The 18396-nt window shown below is 40.6% G+C and overlaps 1 protein-coding gene across 3 annotated transcripts in view; it reads left to right on the top strand.

Annotated features, from left to right (window-relative positions):
- sh2b3 (SH2B adaptor protein 3) overlaps nucleotides 1-18396 on the top strand; it is a 47667-nt gene that overhangs the window by 13068 nt on the left and 16203 nt on the right. For 2 of the 3 annotated variants that reach the window (XM_070833659.1, XM_070833661.1), the window contains exon 2: nucleotides 1166-2407. In XM_070833659.1, the coding sequence (XP_070689760.1) occupies nucleotides 1196-2407 (1212 nt within the window). In that variant the 5' untranslated portion in view covers nucleotides 1166-1195. The remainder of the gene's footprint in view (nucleotides 1-1165; nucleotides 2408-18396) is intronic. The other variant, XM_070833660.1, reaches the window with a different exon arrangement.

Here is an 18396-nt window from a genome sequence, read left to right as displayed (position 1 = left end):
AAGCAACTATTCCCTTCAGTAGTCACATTCAGAGGAACAGTGGAGTTGTTTTTCTTTTTGGGGGGGGGGGTAAACAAGCATGTTGTATCATCATCTGCTGCATATGGAGTGAGAAGATGATCTGACCCTGCTCCAACTAACGATATCTAATGCACAGAGCCCACTGTGGCACCAAGATTGGCTTGTTTCCATATTCATAACAGATTTCAAAGAATAGACCTCAGCGGTACAAATGATTCAAACCAGGCTAGGTCTGACCACAGTCCGAGTGAATACAGGGAACTTTTTGATTGGTAAGAGAGAGAGGGAAAACGAGTGTCGAGTGGAGCCATCACAGACATCATAATGGAAAAAACAGAAGGAACACTGAAACAGGTCACATGTAAACACACAAACACACAGATGGCCAAGCAGACAGTGTGGCTGATTGAGAAATTTGCTAACCGTACTTCCTCAGTCAGGGCCCCATTTAGTGTCTGTCCGAATGACTTATTACTGTTTTCATTCATTTCAAATACTTCAGTCTCTGTCATCCATTTCAGTGCAATTTGGAAGTGATTTAGTCCTCTTTGTTGACTTCACTCCACTTCTCCCTCTTCACTTAATTCACCTTGATAGCAGGATATGTTTTCCTAAAGTTTTCCTTGAATGTATTCACTTGGAGTGTTTTTCTCTTGATTCAATTAGCTGTTTTTCCAGAAATTGAATGGTTACCCATTGTCCTTTGAGTGAACTGTGGCCGTCCTTATCTATTAAGATACTTCACGACTGGTTGATTGCCAGAGATTCTTTGCAGGCCCATGTAATCCGATTTGGGCTGTTCAAGATTGAGTACAGATAAAATCAGACTTTTGGCTGTCCTCTCTCAATGTTTGAACTGTTTCAGACTTTCAAGTAGTTCAAAGAAATGCAGTGACTATTTTGCCAGGTCCATCTTCACTGCTCCAGTTCTTGCACAACACTCCACATTATCTTGATTTGCCTCTAATTACATTTCCATATCTCTCCTTTGTTTGTCCCTCATCCATCTTTTTTCTTTCTTTTCTAAATGTCTATCCCTCCTCTCTTCCCTCCAAATTGACCCCTTTACCTCTATCCCCTCTCCAACCATCCATTTCTTTTTCCTCTTCCTGTCTTTCTGCTCTCAACCTTCTTTGTCTCGCAGCAGTGATTCTCAGCCGGTCTGGTTACTGCAATGAATGGTAACACTATCCATCCAGCCAACACCACCACATCAGCAGGAGCAGGCCCAGGCGTGGCAGCGCCCCCGAGAGGCTGGAGGGAATTCTGCGAGCTGCATGCCATCGCCACGGCCCGGCAGCTGGCCGGACACTACCGGAGCTTCGCCAGAGAGCGGCCACAACATGACGTGGTGCCGCCAGAGACCTTTTCCAAGCAGTTCACCGACCTCTTCCAGCAGCACTTTTGCTGCCAGGTCGTCAAAGATGGCACGCCGCTCAGCCAGAACACAAGCTCTACTGCCACTAGTAGTGCTTCCTCCACCACTCCAGTGGCCCCTCCCCTTCCATCACAAGCTGTGATTGGTCGATTGAGGATCACATCTTTGTCTGGGGTGCAGGACTACCGGGAGGCGGGTCGGCCATGTGGAGGAGCTGCTCTGTTTACTGTGGTGTCGCCAAAAGTGGAGTCCGTGGTGGTGAGTCGGGAACAGGAGCAGCCACTGCGATGTGCCGCGGGAAGCCCCTTGTCAGGACACCCAGTGGCGCTCAGAGGATCGACTCGTAGCATCGGCAGCGGGTCACTGCTGATTCGTAGCCGTAGCAACGAGGAGATCTCTGGCACCGATCATCGTCCGGTATCTGAACGTTACTCCCATGACTCACCTTCCCACCCTGGACATGCTGATGTCACACATTTCTCTGTTAGTCAAATTCAGCAGACAGTAAGACGGCTTCTCAAGAAACGGCCCCTCCCCAGCCCTCCCTCATCCCAGGACCTGTCACCTAGCAACCGCAACTCCTCCACCACCAGCAACAATCCCCCAAATAATGGTGACAGAGTGGGCGGGATTTCCACCACAAATGAGGAAGTATCATCTTCCTCCTCATCCTCCCACTCTTCCTCCTGTGTGAACTCAGAAGCCACGCCCCCAGCCTCTTCTCATATGTCCATGGCTGGGGTAGCCTCTCACTTTCTGGATCGTTTCCGTTGGTTACGCAGCAGAAGCATGAGGCAGAGAAGGTCAGAGGTGAGCGGCTGCTGTAAAGAGGGCCAAATGAGGTACTTGCTGGTGGATGACGCTATCTCAGACTCTCAGCCCCGCTGGCAACGCTGCCGCCTGCTGGTCAGGAGAATCAGGGACGCTCAAGGAGGAGGAGGAAGAGGAAGAGGAGGAGGAAGAGGAGGAGGGGAGAGGTACCAGTTGGAGCTCTATGATCCTCCAAAGGTAGAAACATTTGCTCATGCTCTCATTCATAAGCACATATTTGATATAAACAAAGAAATTATTGTATATGCACACATTGTGGATCATGCATCATGCCCATTATATTTATATATAGAATATATTATTCACAACGTGCTATACCAAAATATGCTCTTAGGTATGTACTACAGTCCACACATTAATTGCACTGGATTTCAATAGTCTGATTACCCAGGAAGGAGAGAGGAAGTTGGAGCTTGTTAGAATGCGCAACAGTTTAGTGGTCTGATAAGAATTTTATCTCAGCATACTAATTTTGCATCAAGTATAATTTTCCTTGTTGGGCCTATTTTGCCAAAAAATACCACCACCATTATGTAACGACCCCCAAAACCACAAACCAAAATGTATCTCACTTAGTGAGCTGTTGGTATGCAGATATTTAAACTTGGGACAGAGCCAGGCTAGCTGCCTCTTCCTACTTGCCATCTTTATGCTAAGCTAAGATGATAGCATCCTAGCTCTAGCTCCATAGCTAAAATGTTTTATAGACTTAGAAGTGGCTGCAGTATTTTCTCAAGATTTCCAGTATTTAAATTAAGCACACGGTCAAAGGTAGTCCCACATTAATACAGCCATATCATCACATTAGAATTTATAAATTTGGGAATTACTACAGATCTGGTAAAACCCCAAATTGTTCTTTATTTACAACATATATAGAAAAATCTTGTCTTATTATTGACATTCATGTTAGCTGTAACAAACATTGCACATATGTAGCATATAATTAATGGCTTACACTTTCTATATTACTGTTGTTCTTAGGATAACATCCTATGAAAGCAGGCGTCTCCGGCACTATCACAGGACTGTTCGAAGTTCTTGCAGACGTTTGCTTTGTTTCTTCTCAGAACTCTGCATAGCACTTAAACATTTAAAAGCTGGCAGATTCCTCACTGTGTGCAAGATGGATAATTCCGTACAGCTATTTGTGTTCATCAATAAGAGAGAAACCCACAAGAAGTCTTTAAAGAGTTGGTTAATGTCAGTTTGCCAGGCTGTGTCACAAATGCACATATACTTACTCTAACACACTCTAAGTTGCACACACACACACACACACAGGCACATAGTCATTTCCTGTTTCCAGCTGTTTTAGTCACAGTGCTCCCCCCCCCTTTTTTTCAGATCATCTCTTTTCTCTGTGTTTGTTTTGTTTTCACAAATGATGTTCTACCGCATCTAAGAAGCATCTTTTTGGTGTACGATTTGCCACATGACAAAACAAGACCAAAGCTGCAATGACATTTAGCTTTGTCTCAGAAAACTGTGCGCTGTGTTGTTGGGTTTCATCACATCTTTGCCTCCAGAGATTGATTTGTTTGTAAGTGCAGCTACAGAGTGCGCTGTGATGTAGAGCAGACGGACAGTTTATACCAGTCTAAGCTGTGACTAGACTAATAATATCACTGTGGCTTTCTTAGCTTAGCTCAAACTGATCAGAGCATTAAGTTGGTTCTTGGTCATTTTCATGCATTAAGTAGCACTGCATTTGTCCGTTGAAGTATTTTTGTGCTCAACTACCTCAAAGAATGTGCAACACTTTTACTCTTTGGTGAGTTGATATGCCTCCTACACTATTTCCTGTTTGTTTGGGGGTTTGTTTCAGCCAGTCATAACTTTTCTTATTATTACTTAATAAGTTATAATTAATTACATGATTAATGCATCAACTCAACAATTGGAGAATCTGAAATTGTCACATTTAGAATATATTTGTTTGAGTAACTTGCACTTTTAAGTTGGGAACAAGCGAAATCAGTTTGCCATCCCCTGACATTGCCTGACAGCTCTTCACAGCACAGCAAGATGCCTTTTTTTTTTTTTTCCAATACGTATGCTTGGCTCCCCACATGAGACCTCATGGCACAAAACCCTGCAAAATTTCCAGATGGGGCCAGCTGCAAGGCTGCTTGTGCTTGCACACCCAATCCCTCAAGATCCCCAAACCAGTAATCAGAGTAGCTAAGTTGACTGCTTTCAGTGACCTTAGCGATGGTAGCGGCAAGGACAGTAGAGTTCAGTCTCTGCAGGGTGTGTGCAAGTGTGTATTCTGGCACAAACAGAGGTCAATGAAAAAGACATGGCATGCATGTGTGTGTCTTGAGTGTGTATGTGTGCTTGTAGTGTTTTATATTTAGCAGCCCTCAACTCTTCAGCCAGCTGCAGCCCTAACCATGTGCGTGAGGTAATTCAGTTGATGATAGAGCCAGGGCTCTGTGTGTGTGTGTGTGTGTGTGTGTGTGTGTGTGTGTGTGTGTGTGTGTGTGTGTGTGTGTGTGTGTGTGTGTGTGTGTGTGTGTGTGTGTGTGTGTGTGTGTGTGTGTGTGTGTGTGTGTGTGTGTGTGTGTGTGTGTGTGTGTGTGTGTGTGTGTGTGTATTTATCAGAATGGGAAGTCATTGGCAGGATTTTCCTGGCTGATTGCAATGCTGCTTTAGTTAGCCAACTGCATTGCTGCTCTCAACACTCCCTCTCTCTGTTGTGTGTGTGTGTGTGCTTGGCAGGGCAGAGAGTTGAGGCCCTGAGAATGGCCTTAAAAGGAAGGAGAGCTGTGGACATGCACACATTTTTACACAAGAAAAAGCACATGCATTCACAGCCTAAAAGAAGTCATTCAAACACACAAACTTGTAGTATATTGGGGTTGCTGTGTTACATATTGTGTTGCTTTTCATTTTCTTTTTTGCGGATGTAAATTGGGGTTTCACACATCTGTGGCCTCTTTCTGTGACTGTGTGTGTGTGTGTGTGTAGGTGTGTGCATGCTGTACACATATCTTGGCTGCACAGAATGGAATGGAATAATCCATGGGTAGCATTCATATGTATTTTTATTTAGGTGTTGTGTGTTTGTTTGTCTGTGTGAGAAACGGCAGTAATATTAGTGGGCTGATTTAACTTTAAAAGAGGAAGCTGCAGGGAAACTGCTAATGTTTTTGCATGAGAACGCTCAAGTCAAGACGCAGGACCCTGTCAGGGCAAAAGTTGAGCCTGGTTTTTAATGCAGTACTAAGGTTAGTTTCAAAAACAGCTTTAACCTGCTTAATTCAGATAACCTGGAGAGGTGAAAGCAGCCGACCTTGTGATTGCACCCAATTGACGACTCCCCACTTTGCAAGACAGGAAATGTGAAAATGTATTAAGGGAAAACGCTGTCAAACTGCATTGGTGTATTTTTTATTTTTTTTATTTTTGTAGGTTTGCAGGCCTATGTTTGAACGACAGCATGTGTCTGTCCAGGATTTTATTCTGTCAACAAATCATTAGAGTGATCACATCTGTGGAACATGGTTTGTTTGCTTACTATATGGTAGGAAAAATAGCCAGAGTCCTGACAAACATCTGCAAAGATGTCATCACAGTTGTGGTTTGAACTGAAAAGAGCTTGTAGTGCAAATCAAACTTTGTAAGAGGCTAGAGCTTTCATTGAACTTTTTCAAGCTTCCACATTAGCAGCGAAAATATTAACTATGATAGTTTAACACATAATAATGTTTATAATAGAAATTACAAAAACGGCTCAAGCTTAAAGTTATCAAAACTTGATTCCATGATATATTTTTATGAAAAAGATTATTTTTCAACCAAAAAGCTTTATTGAACAGATTAAATTCCACCCTAGATGTATTTGTTGCTAAATACATTGTGCATGCATGCTTGTAAACTGTCAGTTGTATAAGCAGATTTTAGATCTGTATTTTGTTATTCTGTTTTGCAGATGGAATGACAACACAGCCAAGCCAAGGCAATGTAGCACTTGTTTTATTGCAGAAGTGAATCTGGTCATGTCAGCTGAATCGAGCAGATGTCTCCATAATGTCCTCAGTGTTGTCTGAGAATTTAACCTTAAATTCTCTCTGTCGCTCTTTGACTTTGGCCTTGATTATCTCAACGGGGACAAACTGACACCATGACCCATAAACAAGTGACATTCTTGTCTTGGTGTTATCTTGTTTTATATTAATTAGTCCACACCTCATAAAGCTGAGAAGAATTGGTTCTGGTATATTGCTTATTTTTCAGTTGCTTAATTTGCTGTTTTCCTCAATTCTTCGAGTTATCTCGTACCCTTCCTCAGCTTTGGCAGTCTCTTAACTGAGGTTGTCGTTTCTACGATGTGGAGCCCTACTTTTCCTTTCATCTGACGTACGGTAGTCAAGGTTGCAGACGAGGTTAGCGTCTTGCCAGGAAAACCGTGGTATTCTGTCTTCCAGAGTGAGTTCCCACAGACGGCTTCAGTCTGATGTGTTTCCTCAGACCTCCTGTAGGCTTCATCTTAATCACACTCCTCTCATCTCGTCTCAGCTGTGTGTATGTGTGTTTGTGCTTTTGCATGTGTTTGTTCCAGCTCTTCAGGCCTTAATCTTTCCCACATGGTTTAATTTCATGCTTGTGTGTACGTGTGCCTACACTATGTATCATGTTGCACTTGGAGTTTGTCATTCTCTGTCTGTATGTGTCTACGCTCTTTCCCTCTCTCTGCATTCTCACAAGTTTTTATGTATGTTGGCCTATACGATAAAAGTTGTTAATCGGCTGTCTGTCCCATCAGGGTCATGCGATACCTTATCTCGAGCCTTCAGGAAAAGGACAATCTGAGAACTTCCAAAGCCAAACGTTGAGTTATGCCTCATTAAACCAACAGAATCAGAGTTACAACTTCTCTGTATCTATGCTGTGCTTTTCTTTCTTTCTGTTTTTTTTCCCTCTCTCCCTCACTGACAGTAAGAGGAGTTTGCAACATCAGTGGAAAATACTTCCAACGACCAGACTCTGATGTCCATCTGTTCTGTGTTACTTGTTGTACTTCAGTCTCTCACATGGCAACATGCAGCGTTAATTTGGCTCTTGTTGCATACCACAACTGAAGCTCTGAACACATGGGCCCCAGTCAGCCGAACCAGAAACAGAATGAAACCAACCGAGAGAGACACAGGAAGCAACACAGCAGGAGACATGACAAAGACAGACTGAAAGTAAGGTAGGCAGGTCAGCAAATAGACAGAGCGAGATCAAGGTGTCCGTAGGTCCGTGGTAACTTTATAAGTGTAAGATATTACTTTTTTTAACTCAAGGTCGTCAGAATTCTTAAGCTTATCTCCAGGCATTCGCTCCACAAATGCAATCAGGGACACAAAGGGGTTCCCATCAACAGAAACTCAAAAAAGAAGAGCCTTTAAATTGTCATAATGAGCAATAGCACGTGAAATGGTCTTCAGTCTCAAATCTCATACAGTTTTTTCACTTCAGGGAGACCAGTAATGGACCATAGCTAATGTACCAGAACGTTAACAGTGCACACAGAGATCTTTGGCTTTTGGCTAAATTCTGCTGCACATAAGGCTCTACACTGTTTTTCATCACTGTGTTATACTCATCATTATTCAGGATAAAGTTGGTGTCAAATTTTAGCTTCAGTTAAATCAATCAGAAATCAAATTTTCTCACATAATGCCTTGCGCATTTTTAAGCTTCCCAAATGTGATAATTTGTTGCTTTTCTTGTCTTATGTGATAGTAAACTGAATATCTTTGGGTTTTGGACTGTTGGTTGAGCAAAGTAAGACATTTTGACATTAGGTTGGGCTTTAGGAAACAGGAACATAGGAAACTTCACTGAAACAGTGAAACAAAATATGTTCAAATAAAATATTTTGGTCTGTAACAACAACAACAACGAGTTTGGCCAAGGCCAAACTCGTTGTTGTTGTTGTTAGCCAAGGCCAAGGCCTGGTGGAGCTGTGCAGAACCTGCAGATGGCCAGTCTGCATCTGCTTATACCAGTATTTAGAGCAGAGATTATCTCCTCAGAGAGAGACAAGGCTTTAGTTTCAATTTACATCACAACAGTCTTATATCTCACCCACAGAGTTGAATCTTTTCCTCTTTCCAGGGATTGAGTTTCATGAAACCTAGAAATTAGGCCTTGAAGTGACTCACTGAGTCATGTAATGGATATACATAGACATGTGCGTGGGTGCACATGCATGCTTGTGTATGTACGCTGCGAATATCATGTAACAAATCCATTTATTCGTTCCAGACAGATTATAAGATTTTCATAAATGGTAAAGCTTGAGAGTAGACACTCTCCTGTTTGTCTTCTTTGGTTCATTAAACCAGATCACCCAAACTTTTGTGGCCTTTTGTCACAAAGGTTCTGCTTTTTAGTTTCTCTCTTCTGACGTGCCTGAACTTGTCCCCACTCCTTTTAATTTTGCAACACCAGAGCTTTATCTTGTACAGCCCACAGAGGTCTGAGGGAAAGTTTGTAGAAAACACGGGATAAGTAAACTGCTGTAAATCCTCAGGCAGCCATCCAGGTGTCTATGAGTTTGAAAATCCCTTAGAAAACAATATCTCTGGTTGGTCGGCATAATGTTGTTGGTTTGAACTGAAATGACAGCCCACTCTTACTGTGAATTTATCCCGAACTCTGAGCTTGACGAAAGAGGTCTGCTTGGTTTCATGAGATGACAGCCATGTTTGGCACCACCAGGGATGTCATTGGGAGGTTGGTTCTGCACAGATTAGGGCAGCAACTAACCGTTTGATTATTAACTTCTTGATTGTTAATAATAATAGTTGTCAGTTTTTAAATTATTAATCATAATAGTAAAAAATACTATTATTAAAATACAATCTTTTAGAGCCCGATGTGAAGTCTTCATGTTCATCACTGAAAAACATGTCGGTGAAAGTGCAGGTTTATTTTGATATTTCAAGTACATGAAGTAAATGAATTACCATTTAGTCTCAGTCTGAACTCCAAACTCTGTTTGTTGTGATTTGTGTATCAGCTTAGTCAGTGTAAGCAGGCATTCATTCATTTTTGGGTAACTACCTAGCAGCAGGATTATATTCAGTTTGATGCCTGTATAACTCAGGGGTGACTGTACAACAGTGCCAAGGTGAGTTCACCAGTGTTAAAGACACATAAAGTCATGGGAATGTAGAGTGGGGTGCTTGGAAACAAGCAGCCATAAATAATAAAAGTGTGCACAAAGCGAGCAATTTTAAGGAAGTAAAAACATGAAATAATATAACAACATGAATCAATGAGCAGGATCTGGATCAATCAAACCTAAAAGATGTGTGGTCTTGGTGATCAGAAATGCACAACAAGCGTGCATAGGTTTCTAAACTCCTGGATATGTTTTAATTCTAGTTTCTGTAACCACAATAAAATGGAGGATTTTTCATTACCCCGTTTTTACTTTGTGGTAAACTTACTGTAGTGGAAAATATGTACTTTGCATAGATGATTAATGTTTAATATAGTTACAGGCCACATTTTTTGCATATAATTTAGCATTTTGCTACATAATTAAGTCCTCACACACCACACTTGCATGAAAGCAGTCTGGAGGGATTAAGACTGAGCAGTGTTTAGCCAGTGTCAGCAGTAATGACTCAGGTAAGTCATAGAGAGATCTTACCAAGTTTGAACCCACACCTTTCCAAGGAAAGCACTCTGTGTAAATACAACCAAAGGCTTCAAAGACCTTCAACCTCTCAGATGTTGTAGATTACATACAGTGGAGCACTAGATAATATTCTTTTTCTTCAATGTCTGTTTTGTCTACCTATACCCACTGTGGTTGACAAAGACATTTCTGATCCTTTTTCAAGTTGGATCTTACTTTCTTTCTTTCTAGTCTTGTTTGTTGGTGTTATGTCCTTTGCTGTAATGCAAGATATAATATGATATGATTCATGTACAGATTTGTGATTGAAAAGCTCGTGTTGTGGGCAGAATCCACAAAATCCACCTTAGTTGATATGCTTACATGAACCAGGGGCATGCCAGCACTGTTCTCAGCAGCAGAGAACTGCTGACCTTTGATTGGGGATATAGAAACATTTTTAGGAACTGAATCCCATTGCTCTTGTTGGGGCTTCAGAAGACCCCGGGAGGCCTTGCATGTCTCTTGGAGGGCACTGAGTTAACCTCCATAGTGGTTGAACACAAGGGGTGGATAAGCTAAAAAGTGTAGATGTTGTTGAACTGTCTTCATTGGAAGGCCTTCTTACTTGTTGTTTTTTAGAAGTGGATGTTTGTTCTCATTTTTAGAGAAAGGGGACCAATTATCAGTGAACAACACCATTCAGCCTGTCAAGGAAAGCTGGAGGGTCTGGTCTGTCTTGTGGTCAAACCTTAGATTTCAGGAGGACCATTGCTGATATTGTTCTTGTTGTGGAACAGTGGACCTGCTCTTTAACCTCACAAGCCCACATACCCTTTGTGGAGTTGCTGAGGTTTGTGTCCCTACTATAATAACTGGAGTGAAAGGTGTGTTTTACTCTCAGCAATAAGTCGAGCATGTCTTTGGTAGACCATCGACTCTGCCAAGATTTTAGCTTGTCACAAATTCAGCTTTTTCTGATTTTACTTGACATGATCTCAAGATGTAGCACAGATGATGTCCTTTATACTGCCTTAATCAGACTGTGTGAACTGAGGTTTTTAGTGCTTGAATGCCAGAATTTCTTCCTTTTAAGTTGGGAGTGAGTTGATGTCCCAAGTGAGCGTGATTAAATGTGTTGGTTCCTGTTCATGAGTAAGGGTCAGATGGGGGAAGAAATTGACAAGCAGATTCGTGCCACGGTGAGCTCATATTGCGGATGTTGCTTCCTTTGCAAGGTGGAAAGAGCTCAGAGAGAAAGTTCTGCTCTTTTCTGTTGAGATTGTTCAGACGTCTGATTTGGATGCCTCCCTGTGGAGATAATCCATGCAAGCCCAACTTGTAGGAGACCCCAGGGCAGATCCAGAACATCCTGGAGGAAAGACACATCCCACTTTGCCTCAGAGCAACTCAGGATCCCCCAGGAAGAGCTGGAGGATGTGGAAGCAATCAGGGCTATCTTGAATAGCTTGCTGCCTTTGCAAGTAGATGGGGAAAAGACGGCTGGTTGAAAGATGGCATGTTCCTTATGGCTGGATCATTACATTAACTTGAAATATTTGTGTACATCATTTTATACACATTTGTGCAAAAAATTTGGGGTGCCGATAGGGGGCTAAATGCTTGCTAAGAAAACTGACTGAAAAGCAGAGGAAGTTAAGCTAAGATGTGGGGGAACAAGAAAGCTGAGGATAGAATTTACTACAGCAGGCGGCTTCTCACATAATTTATTGCTTTTGTTTGGATTAAGTCTAAAGGAGACAGAAGAGTATAAAACTTCCCTCGTAGTGTTAAATGCACACCGTGGGAGGTGTGTATGTGCGTGTTTTTGTTTGGATGTGTGTGTTTCCGTGTGTTTTAGTGAGACAAAAATCTATAGAAACATCTAAAGGAAGTAGAGTGGTTAGAGTCATGTGGTCAAGATGTTTGTCAGATCTCTCGCTCTCTCTTTCTAGTTCTGTGTCTTTTTTTGCAGAAAGGTGTTGTCATGGTGTCTTTGTGTGTCTCTGCCTGCACTAACGAAGACTAAACATGCAGCTCAATACATAATTTGCTTTGGTGATATTATATAATTGCTCATGCATCTCAAGTCTGCATGTTGTTGTTTTTTTTACACCTGTCATAACCTCATTGTACATCCTACAACCATAGTGCTAGTCCACATGACCCTGCTGAGTTGCATGTGGAAAGCCCCTAAAGCAAAGCTGTGCAGCACCCTCACCCAAAAGCTTTCTCTTGGCCTCTCTTCTTCTTATTCAGCAGTGCCCATACACACACACAAACACCAACACACACCTGTAAACTCTTATGTTACCAGGCACCATTTCGTCATGGTTTAATTGTAGTAATATTTAAGTATGTGAAGTACTTCTTTTGATTTGCATCAATAAAAGGTGTTTGTAGTCAAACACCTGCAGCATGCATGGTCCAACTTGGGACCCTTTATTAGTGACAGTCATGGCTTAGCACTCTCCTTGCCAATTTTTGCTTAAGGTTTTTCCACTGTAAGACTCTCCATACATAAACAATTAGTTTCTAATGTTATGTTGAATAAAAGATATATTTATACATGGCAATAAAGACGTTTATTTTTCATAATACACACTGTGGTGGTTGTGGGGTCTTAATTTGCTCATACTTGAGGTCGGCTCTGCTTTAAAATTGTTTCTCATTTACTAAAAGTGCAATAGCTGCAAACATCCTGTGCTTGAAATGTGGCTTCAGTTTGGTAGTTCTTTTTCTGTGGAAATTCATGTTTGCTGAGATAGATAGATTAGATGGATACTTTATTTTCATTGCATATTGAAGGTATGCAACTTATTGATGAATAAATTTGTCATTTTTTGAAACTCTCAACAGCTCGGTATCAATCAATAAATAAAATGGTTTGACTAAAATAGAGAAAACAATCTGGTGTCTGCGAATGTCACAGGACTGCAGTAAGTCCTGACCTGCCTGTCTACCTACGTACCTGCCTATCTTTGCACACTCTGACCAGAATCTTCCACAAGGCAGGGCAGGGCTTATTGCCGAAGTTATCAAGCTAGTTTCACAAGAATGGCAGAGAAAAAGCAACCAAAAAGAGAGGGATACAACTCTAATTTGTGTACTTTGTGTAGTGAGATCACTTTCAAAATTGAGCTATTCAGTCTCATTTTCTAATGTTACAGACCCTGCCTTAAAAACACAATGAAACTTACTTCAGCAGTAATCCACTCCACATAGCAGCATATAAAAATAAATAAATATACAATGCAACCACAAAAAGAACCACCTGTGGTTCTTTTTAATTGCAGTTTTTGTATTATGATAACCACAAGAATAAACCACAGTGGCATTGTGACATTAAGATCAAGTTCGAGGTTTAATGCTGAAGGCAAACTACAAGGTGAAGTAACGGAGACGGAGCGTCTTAAGCCGTTAAATGGAAACGGGAATATTAATCTAACTGTGCTAAACATTGGAGTCCTTTTGTCAACAAATAGGGTAAACATAGCCAATGTTATTATCACTCGTCTTGCCTGCTGTAGAAAGTAACATTAGTTACTGTTATTAGTTCTGTATGTGATTGCAAGCTGTCTGGAGATGTTATACTCTTGTACACTAAAAGTAGGATTGTTGTGACTGTGGATTGTGTGGTAGGAGGCTGTTAAGTCCTTTTCTGGCATTCAGCACCATCAGACCTGTAGCAAACACTTACTTTACTGCTAGCTACAGAAGCAAGGAACCTCATAGACCCGTAATGGGTAGGGGTTAGTAATTTGAGCAAATGCTTCATTGTTAATCTGTCTATCAATTTCCTGCCATTCACCTGGGCTGAGGTCGCATCAATTGAGTTAATTATATAGCTAGCAATTCCTTTTATATACAGCTGGGAAGCACTGATAAAATTGTGATATAAATGTTGATTAAGTCATACTAGATAACTAACTTAATCATTATTTGTCGAATTATTCTGTCGACTATTTTTGCCATTATAAATTGACCAGCATAACCACATAAAAGATATTAAATGACATTATGTGTAGTATTAAAATGTGTGCTTTTGTAAAAAGTCAAGTTAAATTAGTGAATCTTGCAGAAACCCTGTATAACTTCTGTGCTCGACTCTACCCTCTCCACTTTTCCAACCAATTCTATTCAACTTTATTCTGAGTCACATCTCCATCCCCGCTAAGCCCCCTCCCAATTCTCTCTGGGCAAGTCTTTAGCCTGGTTTCCATTACAGGGCCAAACACAGCTAGCATTTATTCATTATCTGTGCCTCTCAGTTTCCCTTCTAAAGAATGACTCATTTTTTATCCTGTTGCCAGCTGAGATGATTTGTCAATTGGGCCGCAGCTTCCCACCAAGCAAATTGTGCCTTTTGATCCTGCATTATAAACATTTGAGTTTGCTCTGGCCCTGGCAAGTCCCACTTGGCTTTTGACTCCTGTGTGGAAAATGTTATCATGGCTAGATCTCCTTCCCTATATAAACCTGGTTCTGGCTCAGTGGTACCAGTAACTGTAGTCATAAGGGGCAAAACTGCGCAGTAAGGCTTATTCAGAGACAATGCAGTGGCACAGGGGCAGAAGGGAAAGGAAGGACAAGAGAGGGTTTGTCTCTCCCAACTTCTGGCCATTTCCCTGTTTGAGAAGTAGTTTTTAAAAAATCAGTCACAGCAGGCGGTGGCATCTGTCAGATCAAGAGCCAGAGCAATATACAATAGGCGAATATCATCAGGGATGCAGAAATATCTAATAATTAACTAATAATTATTTTCATTATTGTTTCATCTGCTGATTTTGGGAGGGGGGGGTGTAGTGAAAGACGTAGCACATTAGTGAGCTGAAGTTGCTGTTCTCCCCTAAGCTGACTTGTAACACAGGAAGCAAAGGAAATAACAGATTTTAAGATATTTTTCAAGTTCAAGCACTTATTTTTCAGTATTTTTTGGAGGGAGGGACGGGATCAAGGAATGTTGACTGTTTAAATCTATATTTTAAATTCTAAACATACACCGCTTCTATAGTTTATGTGTTGCTTTTTAGAATTGTGGCTAAAATGCATGATGTCTTCTTAATTTGTTGGCAAATAATAGTATATTAGATATACAACATCAGCATTTTCTTATCGCCCGTTGTTATTGAGGAAAGTATGCCTTCTATGGAGAGGTGGTAAGATGAATTTGGAGGAGGCAGAAGCAGCCATGCAACCAGAGGATTTGCTTCTTTGTTAACAGTATTAAGCTGAGCCTCTGCTAGACAGGATGTCAGTCAGAGGGCTCGGTAAGAATCGGACAGGTCAACATGTGAGGAGAAATGCACTTCATTTCTTTGCATGTATCATTACTTAACTGCATATAACTGTGTTTGAGGCAACTTCAGTCCTGGGTTTGTTTTGAATACATACATTTTAATAGTCATTCCAGGCCTATATTTATTTAATTATTTGCAAAAGGCATCCTTTATTAATTTGGCCACTGCCCCTCTAACATTGTCGGCATGCCCTTGCGTTCACTAGTCTTTTACACATGTGCACAGTTACTGGACACACTACACATCCTTAACTGACACATGCCAGGTCTTACACATGTGGATGAGTAGGACACTGCTGAATGAATTTTGTGCAAACTTGGGGAATTTTGTTCTTCTCAGACTCTGCTGATGTCCATGTTTCATGGTACCAAAACTTTAAAAAAAAGACATGCACTATGCACTTTTCAAGTGCACAGAGCAAGGATGACACAACAGCCTGTGCAGATTAAGCACAGGAAGCTTGATGGCAGCTTGGTTTTTGAATAGTACATCTCCAAAATGTCGTATCACTAAAAGACAGTCAACATAACGGCTTTATATGGACAAAACTGTGACATTTTCACAAGATTATAGTCATTTAAGCAAATATCAAGATTCCCGTACAGCCTTTGTGAGTCAGTTAAAATACTTGGAAATTCAGTTGCACGCGTGCAAATTGTGCCCATGTGTACATGCGTACACTCGTTCTCTGCTCACCACTACACGCAATCTCATGATCTATTTTCTGTTTCCAGTAAACTGATCTGCATTCTTGGTTGTTCTCCCTTATATTTCATCTGTGCTTTGATTAGCTGTTCTCTGGGTAGATTAGGGAAACACAGTCATCATGAAATGTTTTCTTGGGATCATTTATCTTGGACAGATGAGCTATGATATACAAGCAAAGATTTAAATTGAAAAGTAATCGCACTACAACAGTAGTCGAGGCCAAAAGTCTAAGTTCATCAAATTTATCTGGTCATTTATATCAGCAGACATTTATCCACAGAAAGATTTTTTTAATATTATTTTTGGGGGCATGTCATTTTATTTGATATTGACAGAGAGGTGATAGGAAATATAAATTATTTCTCATGCAGGGACACAGCCATGTAGTTAGGTTTAGGAGTCACAAAGCCGCCTTCACTTGTGTTACCACTCTAATACAATGGGGGTGAATACGGTGATATTTATTGTGCTCAAAGCATGAAACAGAAACACGTTTTTCCAAAAACATTGTGCCGGTAACTCAAGATAGTTCACAGACCTGTCAGTAGTTTTCAATGGGACTATTTCTTTGCCAGAAAGCAGTCCCAATAAAAACAGTTCACATTTTCAACAGAAAGTAGTTCCAAGGAAAACTGTTCAGTCGGGTCTGCGGATTATAGTCAGTAACTGATATATATTTTCTGGAAAAAGATATTGCCATTGAGTTATTCATGTGTCATTTTTCAGGGCTATGAGCACCACAAATGAAACATCATCCCTCCCTGTTTTGTTTGAACAGTGACAGATGTCTCACTAGTGAATATCTTAAATCCTGGCGGCAAAAAATCCAAAATGATCAGCATGATGGGATGTCAAGACTGTTCAGTGGGAAAATATGTTTCTTTGTGAATTCCATGTGCATTGTGCAAGTGGTTTCAGTACACACACTTGGAAAAACAGTATTACGCACAATTATCCAACTAAATACAACAGATGGTATCTGAGTGATCTCACAATGTACTAACAATTATCTATACCAGTTTATTTGGTACTCCTGGCTAAAACTAATGCAGTCTAATACAACTAAATCCCACATTCATAAAGTACATACTGAGAAGTGTTTCAGTTATTTCACCTACCCTCATTGACATGAGTGGGTTGGGCAAAATAGCTGAAACACCTTCATTATAACACAGTACAGTTAAACAGTACCACAAACTGCATCCTTGAGAAATGTCATGGAGGACGTGGAAAGTTAAATCAACCCCTCTCTTAAACAGTTTCAACAAATACTAATCATGATGGCAGGATATATGAATAATTGCATTAGTTTTAGCTAATTGTACCTATAAGTTAAGTTACCTAACTGGTAATTGAGTTACACTTAAGTTGTTTATGTGGTCAAAACCATGAAATGTTACAGTGATGCAGGTATGCAGTTCTTTATAAACTTTCTTCTGCTTAGCCTCATACACTGTCCTGACTTAGCAAGATGATTTGATGAATTTCAGAATTAGTATATATTTACTAAGGCAGAAATTCTGTACTGTCACAATTGGGTTGCTATTAATTAATTAATCAATCAATAAATCAATCAAAATACTTTATTCCGTAAAATTCCGTAATAGAAATTCCGCAATAGAGGAAAGAAGATCATTTTTAATTTTTTCGAGCAAATTCAGAAAGATGTAACCTCTTATTCCTCTTTTTTCTGCTCTGTCAGGCTTGCTAATTGTATGCATAAAACCACAGCTAATTCATTTACAAGGAACTGCACCTAGTTCTGTGAATCTTAACTTCTGCATGTTTGGCTCATGTGTCAGTATTTCTGAGAAGTATGCAAGGAGGGCAGCACAACAAACTGACACATTTATTTATTACTGAAGGCTTCGTCTCTGACAGCTTCTGACAGGTTTCCTAGAACACACTCATCTCTATCATTGTTAGTAACCTCACAACTTGTGTGTGTGTGTGTGTGTGTGTGTGTGTGTGCATGTGCATGTGCATGTGCATGCTTGTTTCCCACATCCTCTATGATGCCACAGATAGAGCTGGTTGTGAATGTGATCAGTTCACATGATCTCCTGCCTGCCTGTACTCCACCTATGTACACGTACCAGACACCAGTGTGTTCAAAGTTGCCTATCAGGAATCTCTTTTTTTTCAGTGTAGGCCCCAAAATGCAAGATAACTTTTGGCCTAAAATTTATAAAACACTTGATTTCCTAGATGTTGCTATCTTCCAGCATTCATATTGTTGTTATGTGATTGCAGCAGCTCTCCATGGATGTAAGCCAGAGCCAACAATAATTTGAATAATTTGAAAATGAAGGCCAGAGAGAATCGATAAAATATCCCTCAGTAGGAGCCTTAACTTTTTTTAAAATCTTATCTAGTCTTTGATCTGCTTTCAGAGTCAAATTTTACTTTCAAAATCAAGAGACCCACCCAGAAATCTCTGCTCTAACCCACCTTTTAAGAGATTCATTCAATATTTCACTGCATTATTTCAGCTGATAATCTTGTTTTTTAACTTGGTCTAGAAGGACATGCAG

Source organism: Pempheris klunzingeri, chromosome 7 (assembly GCF_042242105.1).
Source record: "Pempheris klunzingeri isolate RE-2024b chromosome 7, fPemKlu1.hap1, whole genome shotgun sequence".
NCBI lineage: Eukaryota > Metazoa > Chordata > Actinopteri > Acropomatiformes > Pempheridae > Pempheris > Pempheris klunzingeri.
Note: the sequence above shows the minus strand (reverse complement) of the source record. Positions and strands in the feature narration are given on the sequence as shown.